General features: G+C 44.2%; 1 protein-coding gene across 6 annotated transcripts in view; it reads left to right on the top strand.

The window, feature by feature from the left end:
• Positions 1-27792, top strand: part of CCDC88A (coiled-coil domain containing 88A) — a 503234-nt gene that overhangs the window by 45711 nt on the left and 429731 nt on the right. For all 6 annotated transcript variants that reach the window (XM_029593463.1, XM_029593462.1, XM_029593464.1 and 3 more), the window contains exon 3: positions 19139-19247. In XM_029593463.1, the coding sequence (XP_029449323.1) occupies positions 19139-19247 (109 nt within the window). The remainder of the gene's footprint in view (positions 1-19138; positions 19248-27792) is intronic.

Genomic DNA, 27792 nt, shown 5'->3' with positions numbered 1-27792 from the left:
CACCCTTACGTCCTCCGGCCCCTTCTTGGGACCTTAATCTGGTTCTTGGTCGGCTCATGAAACCACCATTCGAGCCTCTTCACTCCTGTGACCTAAAATATCTCACATGGAAAGTGATTTTCCTTTTGACTATCACTTCAGCTCACAGGGTTAGTGAGTTACAGACCCTAGTTACCTATCCGCCTTACACTAAACTCCTGCAGGACCGGGCGGTACTCCGCACTCACCCTAAATTTTTACCTAAGGTAGTTTCGGAGTTTCACATTAATCAATCCATCATACTACCTACCTTCTTTCCCAGGCCCCATTCCAATCCAGGGGAACAGGCTCTGCATACCCTTGACTGTAAACGGGCTCTAGTGTTCTACTTAGACCATACAGTTGCCCACAGGAAGAGTACTCAGTTATTAGTCTCTTTCCATCCCAATAAATTAGGGCAACCTGTGGGTAAGCACACTCTCTCCTCATGGTTGGTGGACTGCATATCTCTTTGCTATCAGCAAGCAGGCATTCCTTTTCAAGACCATGTCAAAGCACACTCTGTGAGGGCCATGGCGACTTCAGTAGCACACCTAAGATTGGTGCCGCTTCCTGACATTTGCAGGGCTGCCACCTGGAGTTCTCTCCACACTTTCACAGCCCACTATTGCTTGGACAAAGCCGGAAGACAAGATTTCATCTTCGGCCAGTCTGTCCTGCGTAACTTATTTCCAACGTGACGTACCTACACCCTTCCGCCTGCCCGGTGGGGTTCAGAATGCCCTCTACAAAATTCTACCCCAGTTGTTGTGCCTGTTGCATGCCGTTGGGTACATTTGGTGCATTTTCGGACATCCTCAGCTTGGTACTCACCCATATGTGAGGACTACCATCCTGCTTGTCCTGTGAATAAGCAAATGTTGCTTACCTGAAACAGGTGTTCTCACAGGACAGCAGGATGTTAGTTCTCACGAAACCCGCCCGTCACCCTGCGGTGTTGGGTTCGTAACGTTTTGTTGTTTTATTTTCGGCACTGCCTGTAGCTTTCAAATAAGACTGAAGGGGGACCCCTGCTGGCTGCAGGGTTAGTGCCATGCTGGGCATGCCCAGTAGGAGCCAGTCAAAGTTCTGGAAACTTTGATAGAATTTTTCCGTGATTGGGCTCCATCCTGATGATGTCACCCATATGTGAGGACTAACATCCTGCTATCCTGTGAGAACACCTGTTACAGGTAAGCAACATTTGCTATATCTGGGTTGGTTCTTGAATGGCTCACCTCTTATCTTAAAGACAGGACACACAGAATTGCAATTGGCACCACTCATTTTTAGTGGCATACCATATTAACTGCTGTCCCCCAGGAATCAGTCCTTTCAGCTGCCTTATTTAACATCTATATGGCTCCTATTTGTAAACCTTTGGTTGGGCTCTGCGCAGGATACCGTGAATTTGCAGATGACATTGAGGGCCTCATTTGCTAAGTAAGTTTCCCATAGACAAAGAATGGGAGAAAAGCTTTAGTAAATCAGGCCCTCAATTTTTTTATTCCTTTCTCATCAATGTGGTCAGCCACCTTTGACTTGATGTCTGTTTGCCTTTCTGCTGTTAATATTTGTTGAGGCATTACAGATTAGCCTTAAACCTAAAGAAAAATGGAAGTAATACTTAGTTGAATAGGTTGATGCCTCCATCTTCGTTCATGTTTGGCAATGTTGAGATTCCTGTAATAACATCTGTGAAGAGCTTAGGATTTGTGCTTGACAATAAGTTGTCAATGGCTGACCAAGTCAAAGCAGAAATTAAATCTGGGTATTTCAAACTGCGCTTCCTGCGACCTTTAAAACCATTGTTAGGACAATATGATTTTCTCAGCAGTCCAAGCATTACTTTTGCCGATTCTAGATTATTGTACCTTATTTATCGGTCTACTAATATATGCACTACAGGCCTTCAGTTGGTGCAGAACTTTGTTGCCTGATTTATCTCTTGACTTGACAAGAGAGCTCACACTTCTCCTGCCTTGAAGGAGCTTCACTGGCTGCCAGTCAGCTGGTGAATTCAGTGCAAAGTTGCTCACGAAATGCTCAGACATGAGGCACTATCTTGATTAAATGTACTCTGAAGTTCTTGCAGAGGGGTCTATTGGACGTCTGTCATGCTCTGTTTCTGAGACCTATGATAGGGCTTTTTCTGTGGCCAGTCCTATTGTTTGGAACACTGCCATAGACACTGCCAATGACTGTATTAAGAAGCAAAAAAACCCTTTACTTTTTTGTTCCAGCTGGCCTTTGATGATGATATTGGAACTGCTTAAGGCTGACAATTCTGATTTGTAGGACTGGGCTTAGAATAGATGTCATTTACTGTTTGTTTTTTATTTTTATGAATGTATTTGTTTTATTTGTAAGCTGTCTAGAACTGTTATAAGTGGCATATAAATATTTTTACATAAAAAAAAATACAAGTGGCACTAGCGCATTGCAAATAAGTTTTGAATGGGAAACTTTAATCACTGTTTAAAAATAGGGGAAGATTGTTAATTTTTTATCCGACAGAGCAAAAGATGTTTTTCTCCAGCTAGGTTTCTATCTTTCCCAAGTATTAAAAAAAAATTGTCAAAACAACTCCCATGGGAAGTCATAGGAGCTGCGCAGCTGCAACAGTACTTATGCCTGACAGCCTCGAGCAGGATTAAAAATAGACAAGTCTGAGGGCTCCAAGAGATGAATAAAAGGCACATATGTATTTGGGTGAATGGATATTTGTGGGTATAGTGACTTCTTTTGTTACATGCTCTAAATCTTTTTGGGCTTGAGGAATGACAATCTCTCTATAGTTAAATATAGATATCTATGTATAATATAACGAAACATTTTGTCGTAATACCTGCTTTTATAATAGTTGCTGTTTTGGGTTTTTCCACTTTCACCCTCCAGAGGCCATAAATAATTTGGGTCAGTTGATTCTGTAATTTAAAAGAAAAATATTTTGGTGTGCAAAATTAAGATAATGCCATCTATTCGGTGCAGCTATCCTCAGACCTTTTTCTGTAGTTTCAGAATTATTCATTTGAAATGTATGTGTTTAAAATTGGATAAACTTAATAATTTAGGAGTCATGCTAGATTATATGGTCAAGTACCAAACATGGACAGATGGCAGTAGTTTTGACACAGCTGATTTGCAGTCTGCTTAGACTCAAATATGAACCCATTAAGTTATCAGATTACTGAGAATTGCTGGTCAGTGAATAAAACTAATCTCTATCTGTATAAGGTCGCAGTCTGGATTTATGACATTAGTGGTTATCTTAAAATGTTTGCTTTGTATGCTTCTTAAGCTAATATGTTCTACTGTGGTGGATGCTCTAGATTTCATTTTAATTGAATTTGATGAAGCTTGTCATAAGTAGCTTTGTCTTAAATGTAAACGTGCTTAGGGGCTCTCTTTTGCTGCAATGCTGCCTAGAGGTGTCTAGACAGCTTTGCTGTATTTTATTAGGCTGTTTGCTAGTGAAGCATTTTTTATTTTCCACTGTAGGAAAGATATGATGAACCATATGAATCTATATGTAAGTAATGTTGATTTTTGAGATCTTGTGTTTTACTGCAAGTAAATTTATTCTTAGGTTATTGCATGCTGATAGCGAGAGCTTTGAAAACACAGAGACTTAGGAGCCCCATATGGTTAAAACCTTAAAGTGCCTCTCTAATCAGGGGTTTTTTTTTTTTTGTTTTTTTTTTAAAGGTCAAGAATCAGAATTAATACATCAGTTTTGAAATTTAGCCAAGATAATAAAATGTGATTCTTTGAGATTATTAATGTGACTCATGTAGTGATGTGTTAGGGCCACTGTTTAAGAACACAAGAGATGCCATACTGGGTCAGACCTGGCAGCGACGGGGCAGGTCACCCTGTTTGCTCGGCTACACATGCGCCATGTACAATGGTCACTACGCTCTCAGTGGTGTCAGGTGTCCCAGGACCTGCATGCCCGCATCAAGGTCATGGACGAGTTACAGCGCTCCCTTTGATGGACAGTTTCTAAGAATCTTGTACGGCGCTTTCCATTTTTCAGCAGTTCTACCTCAAGCCACGCTCACCACTGACTTTTCTCAGACAGGGCAGGGAGCACATGTTCTGGTTATCGCACACAGGGTTTCTGGTCGCCTCAGGAGCTGTGACTTCATATCAACCTTTTGGAGCTGAGAGCGGTCCGTTATGTCCTACAGGTGTTCAGGGAGCTTCCCGTGCACAAGGTAGTCCTGGTGCAGACTGACAATCAGGTAACCATGTGGTACCTGAACAAGCAGGGAGGAACCAGGTCATTTCCTCTCTGCCAGGAGGCAGTCCAGGTCTGGAAATGGGCCATCAACAATGGTATCACTCTCTGGGCAGTGTTCCTTCTGGGAGTGGTCAACACTCTAGCCGATGTCCTGAGTTGGACATTCTTGACCACACAAGTGGTCCCTCAAGCAGGAGGTAGTGAACTGCCTCTTCAGCTGTTGGGGGAACCCTGGATATAGACCTGTTCGCCTCTGTGGAAAACAGGAAAGTGTTGTTTTTGCTTGGCAGGAGGGGCAAAGGATCCGCTGGGGGAAGGGCTTGCTTTACACTTACCTGCCCCTTCCCCCTCCTCTCCAAGATACTCCAGAAGTTGCAACAGATTCAAGGCTCCATGATCCTGATTTCTCCCTCTTGGCCCCATCAAGTCTGGTACCCAACTGTGGACCCTGGTCCTCACAGCTTGGATGTTGACCAGTTGATGGTAGAGGCCCTTGGCCTATCGAAGAAGGTAATCCCACACTCTTCTGGAATCCAGGAAACCTGCAATCTGAAGTGGAAATGGTTCTCCTCCTGGTGCAAGTGGTCACGGCTTAGATCCCTTCACTTGCTCCCCCTCTGCTCTTCAGGGCTACCTGTTGTCTCTCTCTTACTCTGGCCTACAGACCATGTCAGTGAGGGTACACCTCAGCGCCATAGGGGCATACCATCGGGGTGTGGATGGTTCTGCAATTTCTTGCCATCTGCTCATGAAGGGTCTCCTTCAATTCAAATCTCCCACCCATCCCTCGGCAGTTTCCCGGGATCTTAACGTGGTTCTCTTGCAACTCATGAAACCCCTGTTTGAGCCGTTGTGCTCTTGTAACATGAAGTACCTTTCTTGGAAGGTGCTGCTCTTGGTGGCGGTCACATCAGCTCGCAGGGTAGGTGAACTGCAGGTGCTGGTGTTGTATCTGCCCTACACGAAGTTCTGTCATGAGAGGGTGGTCCTGTGTACACCCCAAGTTCCTACCCAAAGTGGTTTCAGAGTTCCACTTCAACTAGTCAGTCGTACTGCCGTTGTTTTTCCCCAGGCCTTACGTTCACTGTGGTGAACAAGCTCTCCATACCTTAGACTGTAAGAGGATGCTCACCTTCTACCTGGAACGGACTGCGCCCCATCGCACCTCCATTCAGCTGTTCGTCTTGTTTGACAAGAACAGATTGGGTGTTGCTGTCTCCAAACAGACACTGTCCCACTGGCTAGCCAATTGCATTACCTTCTGCTACACGTAGGCGGGTCTACAGTTTGCTGGCCATGTCAGAGCTCATTCTGTCCGGGCCATGTCTGTTTATTAACGTACTTGCGGTTGGTTCCTATCCACAAAATCTGCAGGGTGGCAACCCAGAGTTTCCGCCAAACTTTTGCCTCCCATTATTGCCTAGACAAAGACTGTCAGCAGGACTCTTGTTTCAGGCAATCTTCCTCCAGAACCTCTTCCAGCCATAAGATCCCAACTCTCCCTCCATGTTCCCCTTCTTGGGTGACGGCCTGCTCTTCTACTTGCAGCTCCAGTTGTTGTGCACGAAAGCACCTGTTCTTTGCTGCTTATGTTTGGAGAGGCCTGAAGCTACTTAATCACCCAGTTGTGAGGACTACCATCCTGCTTGTCCACAGAGTTGGGTTTCCTCATGGTATTTTTGTTTTACTTTTCGCGGACTCTGTTATAAGACTGAAGAGGGACCCCCCCCGCGTGGAAGCGTGGTTATTGGCATGCTGGGCATGCTCAGTGTGCGAATCAAAGTTTCTAGAAACTTTGACAAAAGTTTTCCGTGCTGGGCTCCATCTGATGATGTCACCCAGTTATGAGGACTAAAATCTTGCTGACCTTGGAGAACACCTTTTACAAGTAAGCAACTCTGCTATATCCTGAATTTCAGTAGGGAGAGGGAGATGACACACTCCCTTTCAACCTCCAAGCCGTCAGATGTAGAGAGGATTGCAGTGGGTGATGGAGTGTGCCTTCTTCCTGCGACAGTAGATCTGCTCTGTTTCCCAGGAGGATGAGCGGCTGAGTTGAGAGTTGTATGAGATAGGCGTACCACAGCTGTCTGGGCCATGCTGTTGCAATGATGATGAGATCTGATTTCTCTGTGATGCGTTTTTGGATTACACGACCTATCAGAGAGATCTGAGGGTATGCATAAAATAGGTTCCCCTCCCAAGGAATTAGAAATACATCCTTAGCGATTCTGCATCTGCTTGGGTAAAAAGAGCAAAAGCTCGGCAGGTTTCTGTTTGACTCTGTTGCAAAGAGGCCAGTGCAAGGTATCCCCCACTTCCTGAACAGTGTGTTTGCCGTGTCTTGATGCAGAGCCCACTCGTGAGGATGAAAAAGTCTGCTGAGTCTGTTGCTTCTGTATTCCCGACACTTGGAAGGTAGGTCGCCTATAGTTGAGAGGTATGAGCTAGAATTCATTCTAGGATTAGCACTGACTCCCTGCAAAGTATCCTGAAACCGGACCCACCTTCTTTGTTTAAATAAAACTTAGCTACCTGATTGTTTGTGTAAACAATTACCCTCTTTCCCGTGAGCAGGTGAGAGAAGGTGTAGATGGTGTTTCTGATGGCTTTTAACTCCAGAAGGTTGATCTGGAGAGTTTTCTTCTGTGGAGACCAAACTCCCTGCATCCTCAGGTGTAGGATGTGTGCTCCCCAACCCCTTGTGGATGCATCTGTCATCATGATAATTTGATGTGCCCGGGTTTGAAACGGTGCTTCTGATTCTAGAATTCGGGGAGATAGCCACCAGTTAATGTCTGAGATCATTGACTGGGTCATAACTACCTGTAACCACATCAAGTAGTCGTGCTGAGACCACTGAGCCTTGAGACCCCATTGCAGTCGCATATGAAGGCGGGTATATGGAATATATATGGCCGCCGCCATATGACCCAAGATAGTGAGTATTTGACAAGCTGGGGGCTGAGACTGAGTGTGAGCCAGCTTGCGAAAAGTTTGAATTTTTTCTGATGGAAGGAAAGCTTTGCAGAGTTTGATCTTTGTCACCAGTACTGTAAACTGAAGGACTTGAGTGGGATGTAGATTGGACTTCTCATAGTTTATTATGAATTTGCTTCTGTTTGGAAATTTTGGAAAGTCCTGTTTGGACACTGCTTCTGGAACTGGAGGCAGAGGAGTCCTCAGAGACCCCATGATGTCAACATCTGAAGTGTCCAATTCCATGAGTTTGCTTGGGGAGAAGACTATTTGAGGGTCTGGACGCCTCTGCGAATGAGAGCCCCATTCCTGATGTTTACTCTGCCGTGACATATGCTTCTGTGTCGAGGGTCAACTCATGGTGTTGCTGCGACTTCGTTTTCACCTTCTGCACCGGGGGTGATTTTCCCTTCGCATGCATCAATGTAGCATGCGTTTGTGCTGTGGTTCGACTTAAGTTGTACGCTGCTCCAGGACTTGTGTTGTGCGCCGTAGTGTGTGGTACACTAGTTTCAATGCTTCATGCATCAACGCGTGCAAATCCACGTGGCTCTTGACTGCCTTTGGCACTGGGGTTTTTTGTGGGTTTATCACCCGAACCCAGGCTTTCGAGGGGTCTTCCATACCTGGCCCTGGGTTTTTTTGTTGTTTTTTTTAAGGTCTGTTCCAAAGATTATGCTTACTTCTACATGGCTAGTTTCTTTGACATTGGCCCTGGTGAGGATTGGGTGGATCAATAAGTCGGGGCATATGAGCCCGAAGAGGCTCCATCATTGTCTTGGAGCCTGGCAGCTCTCCGCCCATTATCGCTGGGCCTTCTGTGACATCCTACCACAGTTGCAGCAGGGAGTTTGGTCATGGTCCAGCCCCAGGCGCATGTAATAATAGTTATGTCCATCCGTGACAGACAGAACTTTGCCACATTGGCAATACTTGAATCCTGAGGTTTTGGGAGCCATGAGTTACAATTGAAAGTGCTTTTTTGGGGTTCACCGAAGTGAAAAAAGAGAGAAAAAAAGCATGAAAGGAGAGGATCCGTGTCAGAGAGTTGCACGGGAAAAAACAGAACTGAGAGCAGCAGAGGAATCACAAGGGAACCGGCGCATAGAGCAAAGCTCTGTATAGCTGTAGAGAAATTTTCACCTCGAGCCTCCTGGAGGGATGTCCCAGACATAAGAACATAAGAAAATGCCATACTGGGTCAGACCAAGGGTCCATCAAGCCCAGCATCCTGCTTCCAACAGTGGCCAATCCAGGCCACACGAACCTGGCAAGTACCCAAAAACAGCCTGCTGGCAAGTACCTAAAAACAGCTTGCTTATCGACTCGACTCCAATTCCTGTAAACCCCAACTATTATACATTGTAACCACAATTTGCTGCATTAATTAATGCTTTTGACTGTCATACAGTTATGTAAATATGATATCTTATATAGTTGCCTTCTCAACAAAGTTGTTTAAGTTTGCTGTATCCTTCCTTACTATTACGCTCACTTGGTCTTTTCGACCGTTCCTCATTCTCACCCCGTTCCTTACGATTCCCTGTTAATTGTAACTTTATCCTTCCTTTCACCCTTCTAGTTTTTTTGCTCCCCAGTTTTATGTGAACCGATGTGATATTCAATTGAATGTGAGGGAGAAGGAATAGCCTAGTGGTTAGAGCAGTGGACTATGAACCAGGACACCAGGGTTCAAGTCCCACTGTCGCTCCTTGTGACCTTGGGCAAGTCACTTTACCCTCCATTGCCTCAGGTACAAACTTAGATTGTCAGCCCTCTGGGGATATCTCAATTGAGATCAAATGTTGGTATATAAAAATAATAAATAAATAAAAAATATATAAAAGTTATAAATAAATAAATAAATGAGAGAAAATTATTCAGATTAGTTAAATCATAAGTGGATTGTGATAAATTATAGGTGGACCATGCGAGACTAGAAGACTGGGCATCCAAATGGCAGAGTAGAAACCGTTTGTTACCTGGCAAGGGTTTTCTCACAGGACAAGCAGGATGGTTGTCCTCACAAATGGGTGACATCGAGGATGGAGCCCACCACGGAAAACTTCTGTCAAAGTTTAAACAGAACTTTGACTGGCCCCTACTGGGCATGCCCAGCAAGGCACTGACCCTGCAGCCAGCAGGGGTCTCCCTTCAGTCTTCTTTTTTCCGCGCAGCAGTTGCCACGCGGTGAAAGGAGCTCCCTTACCACGTTCCTGACAGGAATTCGGTACTTTTCTTTCCGAAGAAAATTTGCCCCTCAGGGGTCTCCCTTCGATAAATTTTTGTCACCTTCGCGGAAACCGGTAAGTTTTTTGCCTTTTTCCTCGACTACCGTCGAATTTGGCCCTCGAGGCCTGTTGGCACTTACCGAGCCCGCGACTAAATTTGGCCTTAAGCCATGGCAACGGGGTTCCGTCGATGTCCGGATTGTACCCGGACTATGTCAGTCACAGACCCCCATAGGGTTTGTGTTTTGTGTTTGGGTAGTGAGCATGATGTCCTGACTTGCACCAAATGTGCCCTAATAACACCTAAGGGTCGCAAGGCCAGGATGGAGAAGATGGGGCTCCTCTTCCATGCACCCACCCCAACGCCATCGATAGCATCGACGTCATCGGAACCGGCACCGTCGAAATTGCACCACCATCGTCAACCCTCCGGTGACCGTCCACCATCGATGACTTCTCGGCCGTCGACTCCTGTCCCCTCCCCGGATGGGCGAGGAGACCGGAAGGACAAGCATCGCCATCGACGGCACAAGTCTCGGCCTGTCGAGGATCCACAGTCATCGACCTCTGAACAGGCCGAACCACCGACTAAGAGGCCTCGATCAGACTTGGCACCGTCCACGTCTCGTTCGCAGGCATCGAGGAAACCCTCACCCTCTCGGGGTGTGGGAGCCGTGATCCCACCGGTTACGGTGGTCCCTCCGGCTCTGCCTCAGCCTCCTTCTCCCGTCGAGCCGGGTATTGTTACCCCTGGTCTCCGGGCTGAACTGGACCGGCTGGTCCAGGAGGCCATCGAGAAAGCGATGCAAAGATTCCAACCTCCATCGGCACCGTCTCCGGCACCGCCACCGGCATCGACCCCGGCACCGACTCCGCCACCGAGGAAGGAACCGACCACCGAACCTTTGGTGGAAGCGCTGGCACCGCTACTACAACGTATGGAGGCACTTGTACATGCCCTTCCATCGATGATTCCAGTAGCACCGACAGCGCCATCGTCTCCGACTGGATTTTCATCGGCGGGAGAAACACCGTTCCTGATTCCCCCTTCCGGGGTGGTCCCATCGGTGCTTTCTCGTATATCTCCACCGATTTATCCTTTGGTTCCATCGGTTCCAAGACAGGCACCGACTCAATCGGCACCACCGAAACCCTCGATGCCGTTCCCAGTACCGATAGTACCACCGGTTCCTCCAAGGTTTCCTTCGATGCCTTCGGATCCTCAACCAGGTCCATCGGGGCTTCAACCCCCAAGTGATCCCTATGATACCTGGGGTGATGATACATCTTCTGACACAGATTTACCATCACCGCCTTCTCCTACAGAGAGTAGAAAAAGATCTCCTCCAGAGGATCTCTCCTTTATTAATTTTGTAAAGGAGATGTCCGAAATTGTACCTTTTCAGCTGCAATCTGAGACCGATGACAGACACCAGATGATGGAACTGCTTCAATTTTTGGATGCTCCAAAAATCATCGCTTCCATCCCCATTCACCAGGTGTTTCTCGATCTCTTAAAGAAAAACTGGGAATCTCCTTCATCTGTATCACCAGTTAACAAGAAGGCTGACTCCACATATCTCGTCCAGTCAGCACCAGGCTTTCAAAAGCCTCAACTGGATCATCGCTCTGTTGTGGTTGAGTCCGCACAAAAAAAGGCCAAGCGTCTAAAGCCACACTCCTCCACTCCGCCGGTCAAGGACAATAAATTCCTGGACAGTGTGGGACGGAAAGTGTACCATGGAGCTATGCTGATTTCTCGCATAGCCTCATATCAACTCTACATGACGCAATATAACAGAGCCATCCTTAAACAGATGCAAGATTTTGCTGACACATTACCTGACCAATACCAGCCACAGCTTCAGACCCTTCTTAACAAAGGGTTTGAAGCAGGGAAGCACGAGATCAGAACGGCTTATGACATCTTTGATGCCTCCACAAAGGTTTCAGCTACTGCCATTTCGGCCAGACGTTGGGCTTGGTTAAAATCATCCAACCTTCGCCCAGAGGTCCAGGATCGTTTAGCGGATTTACCCTGCTTAGGGGACAATTTGTTTGGAGAACAAATTCAGCAAATTGTAGCTGAATTAAAAGATCACCACGAGACGTTAAAACAACTTTCTTCTGTTCCGTCTGAGGTTTCCTCCAAACAACCACTTAAGAAGGACTCTAAGAAGTCGTTCTTTCGGCCACGCCGTTACTACCCTCCATCGGCCAGGCCTCGTCTAGCTCGATCCTCTACTAGGCCTCAGCCGCGTCAGCCTAGGAAACAAAGGCCTACTGTAGCCCCTCCTCCTGGGCCTGCGGCTGGCCTTTGACTCCCCTGTAGGGAACACATGCCAAACCCCTCTTCCAGACATTCCTGTAGGAGGTCGACTGTACCATTTTCTACAGCCTTGGTTGCAGATCACCTCAGATCAGTGGGTGCTAACAATTATCGCACAGGGTTACCACCTCAACTTCATAACTCTTCCGGCAGACTCCCCGCCTCTTCAAGCGTGGAGTCTATCCACCCATTTGGCTCAATTACAACAGGAAGTATCTCTTCTTCTGCAATCAAATGCTATAGAACCCGTTCCTCCCTCTCAACGAGGCAAGGGATTCTATTCCAGATACTTCCTAATACCAAAGAAATCAGGGGGACTACGTCCCATTTTGGACCTTCGAGCCCTCAACAAATACCTTCAAAAAGAGAAGTTCAAAATGGTAACCCTAGGCGCGCTGCTCCCTCTGCTACAAAGAGGGGATTGGCTGTGCTCTCTCGACCTCAAGGACGCTTATACCCACATTGCGATCACACAATCCCATCGCAAATATCTGCGGTTTCTAGTAGGCCACGACCATTATCAATACCGTGTCCTACCTTTCGGTCTGGCTTCTGCCCCACGAGTCTTTACCAAATGTCTCGTAGTGGTAGCAGCATTCCTAAGGAAGGAAGGTGTCCACGTCTACCCCTACCTGGACGATTGGCTAATCAGGGCCTCCACCCAACAGATAGCTCAATCCTCCCTAAAATTGACAATTCAAACACTCCTTTCCTTAGGGTTTCTTGTCAATTACGAGAAATCTTGCTTAGTCCCATCTCAAACCTTATCCTTCATTGGGGCAGACTTGGACACCTTACAGGCAAAGGCTTACCTTCCTCTTCAGAGGGTCCACACCCTAATATCCCTGGCTCGCCAGCTCCAGTCTCAGAACACTGCCACGGCTCGCCAGTTCCTCATTCTCCTAGGACACATGGCATCCTCGGTTCAAGTCACTCCCATGACCCGACTAGCCATGAGAGTAACACAATGGACTCTACGACACCAATGGATTCAAGCTTTTCAGCCTCTGTCCTCCATAGTCACAGTCACACAAGCGCTGCGCCTATCCTTAACCTGGTGGACGACTCAGGTCAACCTCCTTCAGGGCTTACCTTTTCTTCCACCGGATCCGCAAGTAATCCTAACCACCGACGCTTCTCACATCGGTTGGGGAGCCCATGTGGACGACTTTCAAACCCAAGGGTTATGGTCCAAAGAGGAAGCCGAACACCAGATCAATTTCCTGGAACTTCGAGCAATCCGCTATGCGCTCCGCACTTTCAAAGATCATCTCTTTCATCAGATAATCTTAATCCAGACGGACAACCAAGTGGCCATGTGGTACATAAACAAGCAGGGAGGCACAGGCTCCTTCCTTCTGTGTCAGGAAGCTGCGCACATCTGGGCGGAAGCCCTCTCCCACTCCATGTACCTCAGGGCCACTTACCTGCCGGGAGTAGACAATGTATTGGCAGACCAGCTGAGCCGTGTCTTCCACCCACACGAGTGGTCACTCAATCCTCTGGTAGCGACCTCTCTGTTTCACAAGTGGGGTTCTCCCCGCATAGACCTCTTTGCGTCCCCTCAGAACCACAAAGTGGTTCTGAGGGGACGCACTCTCGGCCGAGAGCCAGCACTCTCGGCCGAGAGTGCTGGCTCTCATTCGGAGCCAGCACTCTCGGCCGAGAGATGCATTCTCCCTCAAGTGGACAACCGGTCTGCTCTATGCATTCCCTCCACTCCCTCTTGTGTCAAAGACTCTCGTGAAGCTACGCCAGGACGGAGGAACCATGATCCTGATAGCACCTTACTGGCCACGCCAAGTATGGTTTCCAATACTCCAGGATCTCTCCATCCGCAGGCACGTTCCTCTGGGAAAGGACCCGCATCTGCTCACTCAAAACGACGGATGCCTCCTCCATCCCAACCTCCAAGCCTTGTCCCTGACGGCATGGATGTTGAAAGGTTAGTCCTTCAACCATTTAACCTTTCAGATTCCGTTTCTCGGGTCCTGATAGCTTCACGAAAGCCTTCCACAAGAAAGTCTTACTCATACAAATGGAAAAGGTACACATCATGGTGCACTTCTCAGTCCCTTGATCCCCTTTCCTGTCCAATCTCCAAATTCTTGGACTATTTATGGCATCTCTCTGAATCAGGTCTTAAAACCTCTTCTATCAGAATGCATGTCAGTGTGGTAGCCGCCTTCCATAAGGGTATTGGGGGTAATCCTATTTCAGTACAACCCCTAGTAACACGCTTTCTTAAGGGCTTACTCCATCTAAAGCCACCCTTGCGTCCTCCGGCCCCATCCTGGGACCTTAACCTGGTTCTTGGTCGTCTAATGAAACCTCCTTTCGAACCTCTGCACTCCTGTGACTTGAAATATCTCACTTGGAAAGTGTTATTCCTTTTGGCTGTTACTTCAGCTCGCAGGGTTAGTGAATTGCAGGCCCTAGTTACCTATCCGCCTTACACTAAGCTCCTGCAGGACCGGGCGGTACTCCACACTCACCCTAAATTTTTACCTAAGGCAGTTTCGGAGTTTCATATCAATTAATCTATCGTACTACCTATCTTTTTTCCCAGGCCCCACTCCAACTCTGGAGAGCAGACCCTGCATACCCTAGACTGTAAACGGGCTCTAGCTTTTTACCTAGACCGTACAGTTTCTCACAGGAAGAGCACTCAATTATTCGTCTCTTTCCATCCTAACAAGTTAGGACAACCTGTGGGTAAGCAGGCTCTTTCCTCCTGGTTGGCGGACTGCATTTCTTTTTGAGCAAGCTGGCATTCCTTTTCAAGACCGTGTTAAAGCACACTCTGTGAGGGCCATGGCGACGTCAGTGGCACACCTTCGATCGGTGCTGCTTCCTGACATCTGCAAAGCTGCAACCTGGAGTTCTCTCCATACCTTTGCAGCCCACTATTGTTTGGACAAGGCTGGAAGACAGGACTCCATCTTCGGCCAGTCTGTCTTGCGTAACCTTTTTCCAACCTGATGTACCAACACCCTTCCACCTACCCGGTAGGGTGCGGATGCCCTTTCCCAAATTTCTCCTCAGTTGTTGTGCCTGCTGCACACCGTTGGGTACATTTGGTGCAAGTCGGGACATCCTCAGCTCGGTACTCACCCATTTGTGAGGACAACCATCCTGCTTGTCCTGTGAGAAAGCAAATGTTGCTTACCTGATGTAACAGGTGTTCTCACAGGACAGCAGGATGTTAGTCCTCACGAAACCCGCCCGCCTCCCCGCGGTGTTGGGTTTGTTTTATTTTTCCTTTCTAGGCACTGCCTGTAGCTTGATAATCAGACTGAAGGGAGACCCCTGCTGGCTGCAGGGTCAGTGCCTTGCTGGGCATGCCCAGTAGGGGCCAGTCAAAGTTCTGTTTAAACTTTGACAGAAGTTTTCCGTGGTGGGCTCCATCCTCGATGTCACCCATTTGTGAGGACTAACATCCTGCTGTCCTGTGAGAACACCTGTTACATCAGGTAAGCAACATTTGCTAAATCCTCCATGTGCTCACTTTTAAGAGACCTTCAGATACCCTTCAGTCTTTTACTCCTTTTATTTCCTCTATGACTAGAAATATGTTTTTCAAGTGTTATGTATGCTTGTATGTGTGTATGTATATATATTCGTTTGTGTTTATCACATATTACATGACTATGTAATGTAAATTGTTTTTCTCTGGTCAGTTAAATTTATAAATAAGTTGTCCAGTTTATTATACTGTATGTTCTTGGTTCCATGTACCGCCTTTACAGGCAGTTTTTTGTTCCATGTAAACCAGTTTGGTTTGTATCTAATGCAAGAAGATCGGTATATAAAAACTAAAAATAAATAAATAAATAGATCCTTGTCCAACAAGTAATCTAGGAGCAACTGGAGATCCCTATATTGATGTCGCAACTGATTTAATTGCTTACTTGAGTAATACTTCCAGTTATTAAGAAAGGGAATTGGAAGAGAGAAGATTTTGCTCTATCTTAAATTTGATCTCATTGGGTAAAATTCTAGAGAGAGCAGTTATATTGCAACTGAATGACTGACTTTTTATAACATTAAAGTGTATGGCATCAAAATCAATGCAGATTTTGAACACAGACTAGTACTGAGAAAAATTATTTTTTGCTAAAAAGTATGGATGCTGGAGGTGCAGTAATTGGAATTTACTTAGATATAAGCTCGACTTTTGATTATCATAAAATCTTACTATCCAGGTTATATGATATAAGAATTGTTGGAAAAGTCCTTCAGTGGTTTGGTTCTATTTTTATTAGATAGGGAGCAGGTTAAATTTGGGACCAGAGTATCAAATTGCTTTTCTCTCAAATCTGGAGTTCCACAGGGTTCTATTTTATCCCTGACACTTTTTGTAGTTTGCTTGAGGGACATGTGGTCAGTTTAAAAAAAAAATACGCAGTTGTAATTTTTAGTGAATAATTTATTTGTGTTAAAAAAAAAAACAAAAAAAAACAAAAACAAAAAACAAAACCCCCAACAAAAACAAAGGTCTATTAGCAGTTCATAGTTGACTATTAGATAATTGTTTGGTTCTTAATGCTTCTAAAACTGAGGCTTTGTGGATCTCTAGGAGCCCAAGACCAGGGGCTTTGACTGGAATTAATATTAATGGAATTTGTTCCGTTTTCTGAAAAGGTCCAGAATCTAGACTTTTTATATTTGATTCTGAATTAAAGTTTGAATTAAAATTACGTGCTACAGTGTCCTATGGATACTTTAAGTTAAAAATATTGCAGCATCTTAAGTTTTTGATTGACAAAGCTGATTTCTGGACATTAAAGCGGGCTTTTATATTACGCACAATTGATTACTGTAATTCTTTATATAACGATCTTTTGAAATATTGGATCCAAGCATTAGAATTGTTACAGAATTCAGCTGCCAGATTGGTCTTGGGTGCATTCCCCAGAGAGCATATAACACCTTTGTTGATCCAGTTGCACTGGCTACCTGTGGAGCAATGGTTAAAATTTAAGGTTCTTGTTTACAGCTCTTTCCAAAAGTCTTCTCCAACTTAAATGATCTTTTCTCAGCCTATACCATGGGTAGGTTGCTACATTCTTCTAATAATAATCTTATGGAAGTACCGATTTTCAGGGATGTTTGTACGCAAGAAGTTAGGAAATGAGCCTTTTCAGTCATAGGACCTGCCCTATGGAATGCGGTGCCCCTTGAGATTGTCTATCCAAGATGTGAAGTTATTCAGGAAACAGTTTAAGGCTTATTTTTATTTATGGAAACTTAAATAAGGATGCTTTGATTTTAGAGTTTTTCTGATTTTAATTCTAAATAGTTTTTTTTTTATACTTGTTTTTGTATTTTATGTTGTATGTTTTTCTTATAATGTGTGTTGATTGGAACTTGCCTAGCATACCTGTGTGTAATATAGGCAGGTTATAAATATTTAAATAAATAAAATGGCAGATGAAATTTAATGTGTATGAGTGCCATGTGATGCATATAGGGAAAAATAACCCATGCTATAATTACATAAATAGGTTCCATATTAGGAGTTACCACCCAAGAAAAAGATCTGGGCATCATTTTATTTTTATTTAGTGATTTTTGTATACCGGCATTCATGTTGATACATATCACGTCGGTTTACAGCATAAATCAAATGTTAGTTACCACATTTGCGTATAAAAGAAGGGTAACTTTTTTAAAACGGTTCATCTAAAATATAAAATCTGTCTCAACATAAGCTAAAATATAATAACAATAAATCCAAGTACATCTTAAAAATACAAATAAAACTATAAATCAAAACATATCTTAAAATACAAAATGTAACATTAAAAGTATATCACTAAAAATTATCAATAAAAGAAATCAATCCTTGTTGTTAAAGGCTTGGTTAAAAAGCCAGGTTTTGATTCCTTTTTTAAAAAGTCTGATATCTGTTTCCATCCTCAGCTGTGCTGGTAAAGAGTTCCAAAGGTTGGGTCCGGCAATAGATAAAGCTCTTTCTCGTACAGTGTTCATATGAGCAAATTTTATTGTCGGAATTGGTAATAGCCCAGTGTTTGCAGATCTGGTTATTCGTGCTGGTACATGAAAATGTAGGGCTGCATTTAACCAGACAACCTTCTCGTTGTACAGTAATTTATGTATTAATGTAAGTGTTTTGTATTGTGACCTGTATCCCATAGGGAGCCAATGAAGCTCTTTCAGAACAGGGGTGATGTGCTCAAATTTCTTAGTGTTAGTCAATACCCTTGCAGCAGAATTCTGCAAGAGCTGCAGTGGTCGCATAGTGCTCATAGTAGATAATACATTGAAATTGTCAGTTCAGTGTGCTGTTGCGGTCAAAAAAGCAAACAATGTTAGGAATTATTAGGAAGGGAATGGTGACTAAAAAGAACAATGTCATATTGCCTCTGTATCTCTCCATGGTGAGACCACACCTTGAATACTATGTGCAATTCTGGTCATCGCATCTCAGAAAAGATATAGTTGCACTGGAGAAGATACAGAGAAGGGTGACCAGGATGATAAAGGGCATGGAACGGCTTCCCTATGAAGACAGGCTAAAGAGGTTAGGGTTGTTAAGCTTGAAGATAGCTGAGGGGCGGATATGATAGAGGTCTATAAAATCATGAAAGGATTTGAATAGGTAAGTGTGACTTGGATATTTACTCTTTTAGATAATACAAGGACTAGGGGGCAAGCCATAATGTTAGCAAGTAGCACATTTGAAGCAAATCTGATAATTTTTTCACTCCATGAACAATTAAACTCTGGAATTCATTGCCAGAGGATGTGGTTAAGGTACTCTGTGTAGCTGGGTTTAAAAAAAAGTTTTGCTATTAATCATTTTTACTTGGGGAATAGCTGTTGCTTATTACCACATCAGTAGCATGGGATGTTTGTAATGTTTGAGTACTTGCCAGGTACTTGTAACTTGGATTGGCCACTGTTGGAAACAGGATGCTGGGCTTGATGGATCCTCTGTCTGACCCAGTAAGGCAACTCTTATGTTCTTATACCTTGAAAATGTGTGCAAATATCATGTGTAAAAAGTACCTGTGGACCTCATAGGTAGTATGAAAATAGCCCCTATACGCATAACTTTGGACTTAGATATACAACTGCATATCTTTGAAAACTGAGCCTTTTCTTTTACTCCCTAATGCACAGGAGACTATATTTTAGTTTCTCCTAGCTTAGAGGGCATGTTTAGAGAAATAAACAATTTATATATTGCCAATTCACTGAGACTCTAGGCTGGCTTATAATAATAGCAAAACATAAAAATATATAATGGGAAGAAATTAAGAGGAATCAATTTCAATTAATTTTGGTGCATCTTTTTCTCTGTTGCAGTAATCCAAAATCAGCTAATCAGAGAATAAATAAGAAAGTCAACAATGATGCCTCACTTAGAATACAAAATTTATCTATTTTGGTGAGACAAATGAAAACTTATTATCAGGTAAGTTACTGTTTAATCATATATGTAGAAAGGAAAATAATTTTATTTAGGTCTTTTGATTTTTGAAGGCAGTCAACAAAAATACCGTGTGTGTGTGTAAGTAATATGTATTCTTCACACACACTGCTGTGTGGGGGACCCATGGTTAGATCTCCTGTCTGGGAACAGTTGGTTCCAAGTGTGCCAGGGGTAACTCACACAGATTCAGGAAGAGAGAAGATGGCTACTGTGACAATGGAGTGCCTATTGGCCAACCAGCTATGTTGATGGTGTGCCTCAAAGAAGGCACTTTTCCAGCCCCAGGACTGGTACAGGTCACCAGCGAGCGTGGGCATCCTACCTGGAGAAAGGTGCAGGTGGTAGAAACCACTGAGAGATAGAGGGGGGAAAAAAGATTGTGTGAAGGTTTTCAACTAAATATATTCATTGAGGTATATAAATAGTAAAAATATTAGTACTGTATATTAATAAAAGTATTGGTGAACTGGTTTTGACCGCTGTGTTCATGTCAACCATTTTTCTTCCTGTTCATTTGCAAGCTAAAGCCAAAATAGCAGATTAAGCCTTGGATTACTTTTCTCCAAAATCATGGGACTTAATATATGCTCTATAATTTACCAAATAAGCGTGCACAAATGACATAGGTTGATAATTCAAGGCAAGTAAACAATGCTGTCAAACAATGGAAATATAATGGCACAGTTATTTTTCAGATCTAGTCTTCTATGTTTGCTAGGAAACTGGTCAAGAAGCATAATAGGCCATTAAATCATGTTTTTGTCCCGTCAACCTTTTCTGGATGTTCAGCCGAATACGTTTGGGCTGACTATCTATTCCAAAATTAATTAGGCAAAGTTATCCAGTTAGCCAGATATCAGGCCTAAATGTTAACTAGAATTACTTGGGTAACTTTGGCTGGTCAGTACTGAATACCAGGGTCAACCAGCCAAATTTTAACTGTGCTTTGGGAACTCCCCCAGCGTTTGTCTGACTGTTTTCTGTGGGCTGCGATTTGCCAGGAGAAAATGTAGCCAGTCAGCAGTGGGAACATTTCAAACAACAAGATTTGTCCAGCTAATGCCCAAAGTTAACCAGACTTAAATTTTTGGAAAAGCGGATTAAAATAAATAAATATTAAGCCCACTGAGTCCAAAGTGAGAAGCATTCTGTGTGCCGCCTTTGTGGGTTTTTTGTTTTGTTTTTTTTAGTTTCCTATTAGTAGGCTCTTCTACAGTGACTGATGTGGAAAGCCTCTCCCTACTTCACAATTCCCTGAGGACAAGCAAAGCTACAATCTGTGCTGAATTACTGGGAGGGAAGTTTTTGCAGATGAATTAGTAAGGAAGGTTTGTCTTTTTGTAGCTGACCCTAAAATCTGCAACTGAATGGACAACCAGAGAAGCTGATGCAATAAGATGCACATTAAAACGGGCGCTCATATAGAGTGCCCGTTTTCCTAATTTGTGCACAGTCGTGTCTCCTGGGCTCCAGATGCTATATTTGAATGAGCTGCTGCATTAAAAAGGATGCGTTAAGGAAGAATTATGCGTCCCTAGCGCTCAAATGCATCAGGCATCCAGTAGACATTGCTGTGCACCCACAATTGCAACGGGCGCTTAATACAAGTGTCCTTTTTATTCCGCTAGCTAAATCCAAGCTGAAGTGGGATAAAGAAGCTTGTATTGAGTACCGTTGCAATTGTGGGCATACAATTGCAATGTGTCTATTGGGCTTGTATACTATACATTCAGAAATTTTTTCTTTTTGATCAAACCGTTACATTATACCTTTATTCTTAAACACTGCAAGCAGTAGGTGTTTAAGAATAAAGATAGTACCTACACAGGACAGTATTTTTTAAATTTTTCCTGAGCCTTTGACTCATGGATTGATTTAACGCCAACTCCAGGGCTGGAGTTAAATTTTCTGTGTTAAAATGTGTGCGTTGGGCACCCAGTGATTTTCTGCATTGGGGTAATAACTAATAGCCTTATCTATATGGAATTTACATGTGATGATCGCTACTGGTTATGCGTTTGAACAATTTTTTGGACATGCTAATCTCCTTATTGCATCGGGTGCTAGTCTAGCGCATCCAAAATGCGCACCCAACTGTGTGTAAATCTGTGCGCTATGTTGGGCGCAGTTTATTGCATCGACCTGAGAGGGATTAGGAAAGATTCTCTGAGGATAAGCAGGATGCAGGAGTCCTCACTCATGGGTGACATCATCTGATGGAGCTCAAATCAAAGCTTTTCTCAAGCTGTATACTTTTAAAAATGCTCTTTTGAGCATGTGTGGAACTTTGCGTGTCAGTGGATTCTGCGCAGGGCCACTCTTGGGTCAGTTTTTTTCCATGGAGCCAACATATCTTCTTCTACGTGGTTTTTTTTTTTTTTGTTTTTTTTTTTTTTACATAAAAATGACCACCTTCAGTTGTAGGTGCCTCTTTCCCTCTCTTACACTCTCTCTCTGTTAACACACAGTTACGGTTTTATGGAGGATTTTTTAATTTCCTTTTTTTTTTTTTTTTTTGCATCAGCTCTGCTTGAGGCCTAGTGGTCCAAAGAGCTTAGTTGGCCCTTTTTGATTTTTATCACCATTGATTCCTTTGATTTCGCTGTGGCTATTTTTGCCCAGTGTCCCAAAAGGAACCAAAGGCCAACAGCTTTAGCAAATGCCCCCAGTGCAGCTGTACAATGTCGATAATGGTTTGTGATGTTTTTGTGGTTTGTTGGGAGATAGACATAATGTCTCTTGCTTTAGCTTTTACTGTAAGATAGGTTCTAGAGGTTGTTGAACCCATTTAGAGTGAGCAGCGAAGCTTTTTGGGTTGAGTAAGACACCCCATTGGAATCGGTATTAGAGGTATTGACACTGAAAAGTCCTGTTGTGCGTTTACATTGAGGGACATCAACTTTTACTGACATGAAGCACCAATAAAGGCCTTGTTGACAACCATTATATAGCTACTCCCACCTGTTTGAAAGTAAGGGATTCCACTTCAGTACTGGTTTCAATGCATCAAGCAAAGAGAAAGAAGCATCAACATTTATCTCTGGGACATTATATCAGGAGCAGAAGGATACTGGCTATGGTCATATGTCCCCTCAAGCATCCCCATAGACAGGATTTCTTACTGTTGAGATTCTCTGGAGGTATGCATCAGTCTCCAAGGGCTCATGATGCAGCCACTAATACACCCAGGTGATACAAGATGTGACCATTATTCCTGCTTTTCATGCCTTTTTGACATCATACATTTTTGATGAGGTGTTGAATAGAATAATGCAGCTGACAGTGAATTACAGCCTGGCTAACTTTGATGTTGATGCAGGTTAATAATCACCCAAATCTGGAGACTCTTGGGGTATCTGGTGATTATGACTTTGATGCAGAGACTTGGAGAGATGTCTACTTCAGTTCCCACTGCACCAGTGCACCCTGGTGCACCTTCATGCATGCACCAGGGTGCTGAGGAGTCCCTTGGTGCATGCATGAAGGTGCACTACAAAGGGGCAAGCTCCTTCATGTGGACCTGAAATGCAGACCAGGTGTGCTTATTCCATTGCACCCATTGCTACTAATATGGATCAGATGTGCCTATTTGAGCCTGTGCTAGGACGGGATAGATATGGAGATCTAAGGATCATCTCAAGAAAGAAGCAAAGAAGGAACACACATTTGGTCCTTCCTACGATAAGTAACAACTCTTTCGTTATACATTCCTGCTTAATGTTTACTCTGTTACCACTAAATGTTCAGTCTGTCAAAAAAAAAAAATCCCTCTGGTTAATGATCTGCTAGAGGACTTAAAAACCCACTATAGTTTGCATCTCTGAAACCTGGCTGAAAGACAAAGATAATGTACTCTTAAACCAAACTTCCCATCCTAATTATGATGTATTCCATTTTCCTAGACCTAAACAAAAAGGTGGCGGCTTATTAATAATTAGTGAAAAGAGAACTTAAGCTAGTACCTTACAAAGTAGAGATTAACCCTCCCTATGAGGTGGCAATTCTAAATTCTCAACTAAACATAGGAATGGTCTATTGTACTCCAGGTATACTACAAAAAGGCTGCTCACCACCGATTGAACTATTTGCTAAGGTGTTTCCATCAGCTGATTCTACCTTAATTGTAGGAGACTTTAACTTCCATGTAGATAAAACACCGAGAACTGTAGCCTGTTAAATGTTTTTAGAGACAATGAAAGCCTTGGGATGGTCCCAATTTGTTTCAAAAGCTACTCATAAAGCAGGTCATATTCTAGACCTAATATTAACCAATACCAGTAATTGTCTAATCAATACTTTGCACACTATATTGCCTTGGTCTGATCACCAATTAATAAAGGTGGATAAAACCTTCCTCAACCCAACTCATAAGAGTATAGACAATAATTATACCTTTACCTTCAGGAAAAAGACATGGAGGTACTAATGGAATCAATAGAAAATAAGCTCCTTGAACTAAATCAAACCAATGCTGCCTTGGCATCTGATTCATGGGATCAGATCATCAGTGACATAGCTGAAAACCTCAGTTATCCCAGGACAAGCAGGATGCTAGTCCTCACATATGGGTGACGTCACTGACAGAGCCCTATTGCAGGAAAAACTTCTGTTAAAGTTTCTAGAAACTTTTGACTGGCACTGTGAGGCCACTGAGCATGCCCAGCATGCCATGATATTCTCTGCCACAGGGGTCTCACTCTAGTCTTTGTTTTTCCACGCTGCTGTAAGCATCGCGGACATCTGAGCCCTCTGAGATTTATACTCCGTTCTGACTGAAAAGTCATTATTTGAAAATTTTCTCTCCCTCACGGGATTTCACTCTTTCTCTATCTCACCGGCTGGTGAGATATTTTCAGCGTTTATAATTCAAAACGCTGATAATTGTTTCTCTCATTCATCAACGGCTGTCGATAACACCATGGCCTTGGGTTTCAAAAAATGCCCGGCCTGTAATCGGACCATGTCGGTCACAGACATGCACCTTGAATGCGTTGTCTGTTTAGGTGAACACCACGATATTTCTTCCTGTCAGCAATGTCAGGAAATGACACCAAAAGGAAGAAAACTTCAGCAGGAAAAAATTGAACAACTTTTTCACCTGCAACTGATTCCTTCACCATCTACTTAATCAAAATCTTCACTGGCAGGAATTACCAAGAAAATCCTGTTGAAAAAACATCGACCGGATGGTTCTGGGGACAAAACCTCGCCAACACAGTCCACAGTATCAGTGCGATCGGAGACCGAGGTAAGGCCTAAACATAAATATCGGCATCGTCATGCCTCGACATCGCCATCAGTTCCCTCCCATGAGGAACCGAGCAAGAAATGGCCGAAACACAGACACCACGCCGTCACCTAGGCCTCCCTCAGTGGAACCTGCATCATCGCAGGTAATACTCTCTCCGCCTACACCGGTGCTGAGTTGTTCCCCCAGTACCACAAGACTTGACGGCATTCATTAAAGAAGCGGTACTGCAGGCAATAAAACATCTGCCGGCGACTATGCTGATGCCGGCGATACCGCCGGTGACGTCTTCTCTACCTGAGACTGCACCGATGCCGGTATAACCGATACCGATGACAACTTTAGTACCGGCGACAACGCCGATGCCGGGTATATTCGGTGCCACTCACAACTACACCGTCGATTCCTCCTCTTTTTTCGGAGTTTACATCAATGCATATGACATCATCGGTTCCAATCTCTGTGCCTATTGTTACTTCTGCACCGTCACAAAAGAAAAGTAGAACATCAACGATACCCACTAAACAAACATCGAAGACACCGATACCTTTGATGCCAAAAACTTCATCAACGGTGCCACTTCCTCCTGGGGCTCCAGGATCCTCAGAAGCAGCACTATATTCTCTCTTACAAAAGAGATACCAGGATTTATTGGACTCTTTGCCAACTAATCCACGAGAAGAGGACTCTTCTCCTGAAGACCCTTTGCCAGGGCCTTCTGGTCTTATTCCTCCACCTAAACCCGCAGTACCACAACAAAAAAAAAACTCCAGAAAATGATACATGGAGTGACACTGCCTCAGACACTTCATCAGAAGCCTTTATGTCTGATCCATCACCACCACATCCTAGAAAACAATCTCCTCCAGAAGATCTTACTTTTACCACAATTGTGCAGGAGATGGCTGACTCTATCCCCTTTAAATTGGAATCAGAGCAGGATTCTAGACAACAGACTTTGGAGGTACTGCAATTCGTTGACCCTCCAAAGCAAGTGGTGGCAATCCCCATACATGATGTTCTCCTACAACTACAGCATCGCCTTTGGGAACATTCCTGTTCTGTTCCTCCAGTAAATAAAAGGATGGACATCACTTACTTGGTGCAATCCACTCCTGGATATCAAAAATCACAACTACCCCACCATTCAGTAGTTGTTGAATCAGCACAGAAAAGGTCTAAAAGGACAAGAGTCCACTCTTCAAATCCTCCAGGAAAGGACCACAGGCTTTTAGATTCCCTGGGTCGTAAGGTCTTTCAAGGTGCAATGTTGAATTCTAGGATTTCAGCCTATCAACTCTACATCACCCAATACCAAAGAAACTTATGGAAACAAATTGAAGAATTTATTCCATCTCTTCCAAATGAATATAAGGAGGCTGTACAAACCATCATCAATAAAGGCTTAGAAGCCGGAAAACACAAAGCCAGAGCTGCCTACAATGGCTTCGAGCCGGTTTCAAGGGTGGCTGCGTCAAGCATCAGTGCCAGAAGGTGGGCTTGGCTCAAGGCCTCAGACCTTAGGCCAGAGGTCCAGGATAAATTAGTTGACCTTCCCTGCATAGGAGACAATTTATTTGGCTCCAAAGTGCAAGAAGCTGTGTCTCAGTTAAAGGAGTACACAGAAACATTGAGACCACTATCCTCCCTCCCACAAGACCCCCCTACGCATACTACTCGTAGGCCTCCACGAAAAGACACAAGACGGCCTTTCTATCGTCAGAGGAGATATCACCCTCCTGCGTCTAGACCCAGGCCCTCCAGAACCCAGCAAAGACCGCAACCACGTCAGCAGAGAGCAGCTAGGCCCCAACCTGCTCCACAAACCGGTCCCACTGCGGGCTTTTGAAAATTCTCCCAGAGAACTCAGCCTATCCTCGACCAGAACTCCCAGTAGGTGGCAGGTTATCCAAATTTTACAACAATTGGATACCAATAACATCAGACCAATGGGTTCTATCCATAATATCTCGAGGATACCAACTCAATTTCCTCTCAATTCCCACAGATTTTCCACCGACTCAAATTCATCTCAACGAAAATCACATGCTTCAGTTACAGGTAGCATTATCTACCCTTCTGAAAGCCAGGGCTGTAGAGCCGGTGCCCCGGTCTCAGCAGGGCAGAGGATTCTATTCCCGGTATTTCCTCATTCCAAAGAAAATCGGAGGCCTTCGTCCCATTCTAGACCTCAGTAATCTCAACAAATTTCTGAAAGGAAAAGTTCAGAATGGTTTCTCTAGGCACCATGCTTCCACTTCTTCAAAAAGGAGATTGGCTTTCTTCTCTGGATCTTCAAGACGCTTACGCTCACATTCCAATATTCCCTCCTCATCACATGTATCTGCGCTTCATGGTGGGTCATCTACGTTTCCAATACAGAGTACTGCCATTCGGACTTGCCTCTGCTCCCAGAGTATTCATCAAATGTCTGGCAGTAATAGCAGCACACTTGCACAAGCAAGGCGTCCATGTCTTCCTATATCTAGACGACTGGCTCATCAGAAGTCCATCTCAAGAAGGAGCTCTGTCTTCTCTCAATCACACAATTATGGTACTCCACTCCATGGGCTTTCTCATCAATTACCAAAAGTCCCATCTTACTCCATCTCAATTGCTCCAATTCATAGGAGCAGAACTGAACACCGTCCTTGCAAAGGCCTTTCTACCCGAGGATCGAGCAGAAACACTGTCCTTATTGGCAAACTCGATTCACTCAAGGAATCAAGCAACAGCTCATCAGTTTCTAACTTTACTAGGCCATATGGCCTCCACAGTTCACGTCACTCCTATGGCAAGGCTAGCCATGAGGGTAACTCAATGGACTTTAAGATCACAATGGATCCAAGCCATTCAACCACTGTCCTCTCCAATCCAAGTAACCCACCAGCAACATTCATCTCTACTTTGGTGGGCGAACAAGGGCAATTTGCGAGAGGGCCTACCCTTCCAACAACCAGTCCCACAGATAACTTTAACTACAGATGCATCCACCTTGGGTTGGGGAGCTCACATAGACAATCTCCAAACCCAAGGTACTTGGACAAAACTCTAAGCTACTTTTCAAATCAATTTCCTGGAACTTCGAGCTATACGTTATGTGCTGCATGCATTCAAGGACTGCCTTTCATATAAGACTGTTCTCATTCAAACGGACAACACAGTAGCCATGTGATATATCAACAAACAAGGAGGTACGGGCTCATATCTCCTTTGTCAAGAAGCTGCACAGATTTGGGGTTGGGCCCTGAACCACTCAATGTTTCTCCGGGCCACTTA

Source organism: Rhinatrema bivittatum, chromosome 3 (assembly GCF_901001135.1).
Source record: "Rhinatrema bivittatum chromosome 3, aRhiBiv1.1, whole genome shotgun sequence".
Lineage (NCBI taxonomy): Eukaryota > Metazoa > Chordata > Amphibia > Gymnophiona > Rhinatrematidae > Rhinatrema > Rhinatrema bivittatum.
This window is presented reverse-complemented; position numbering and strand designations above follow the sequence as displayed.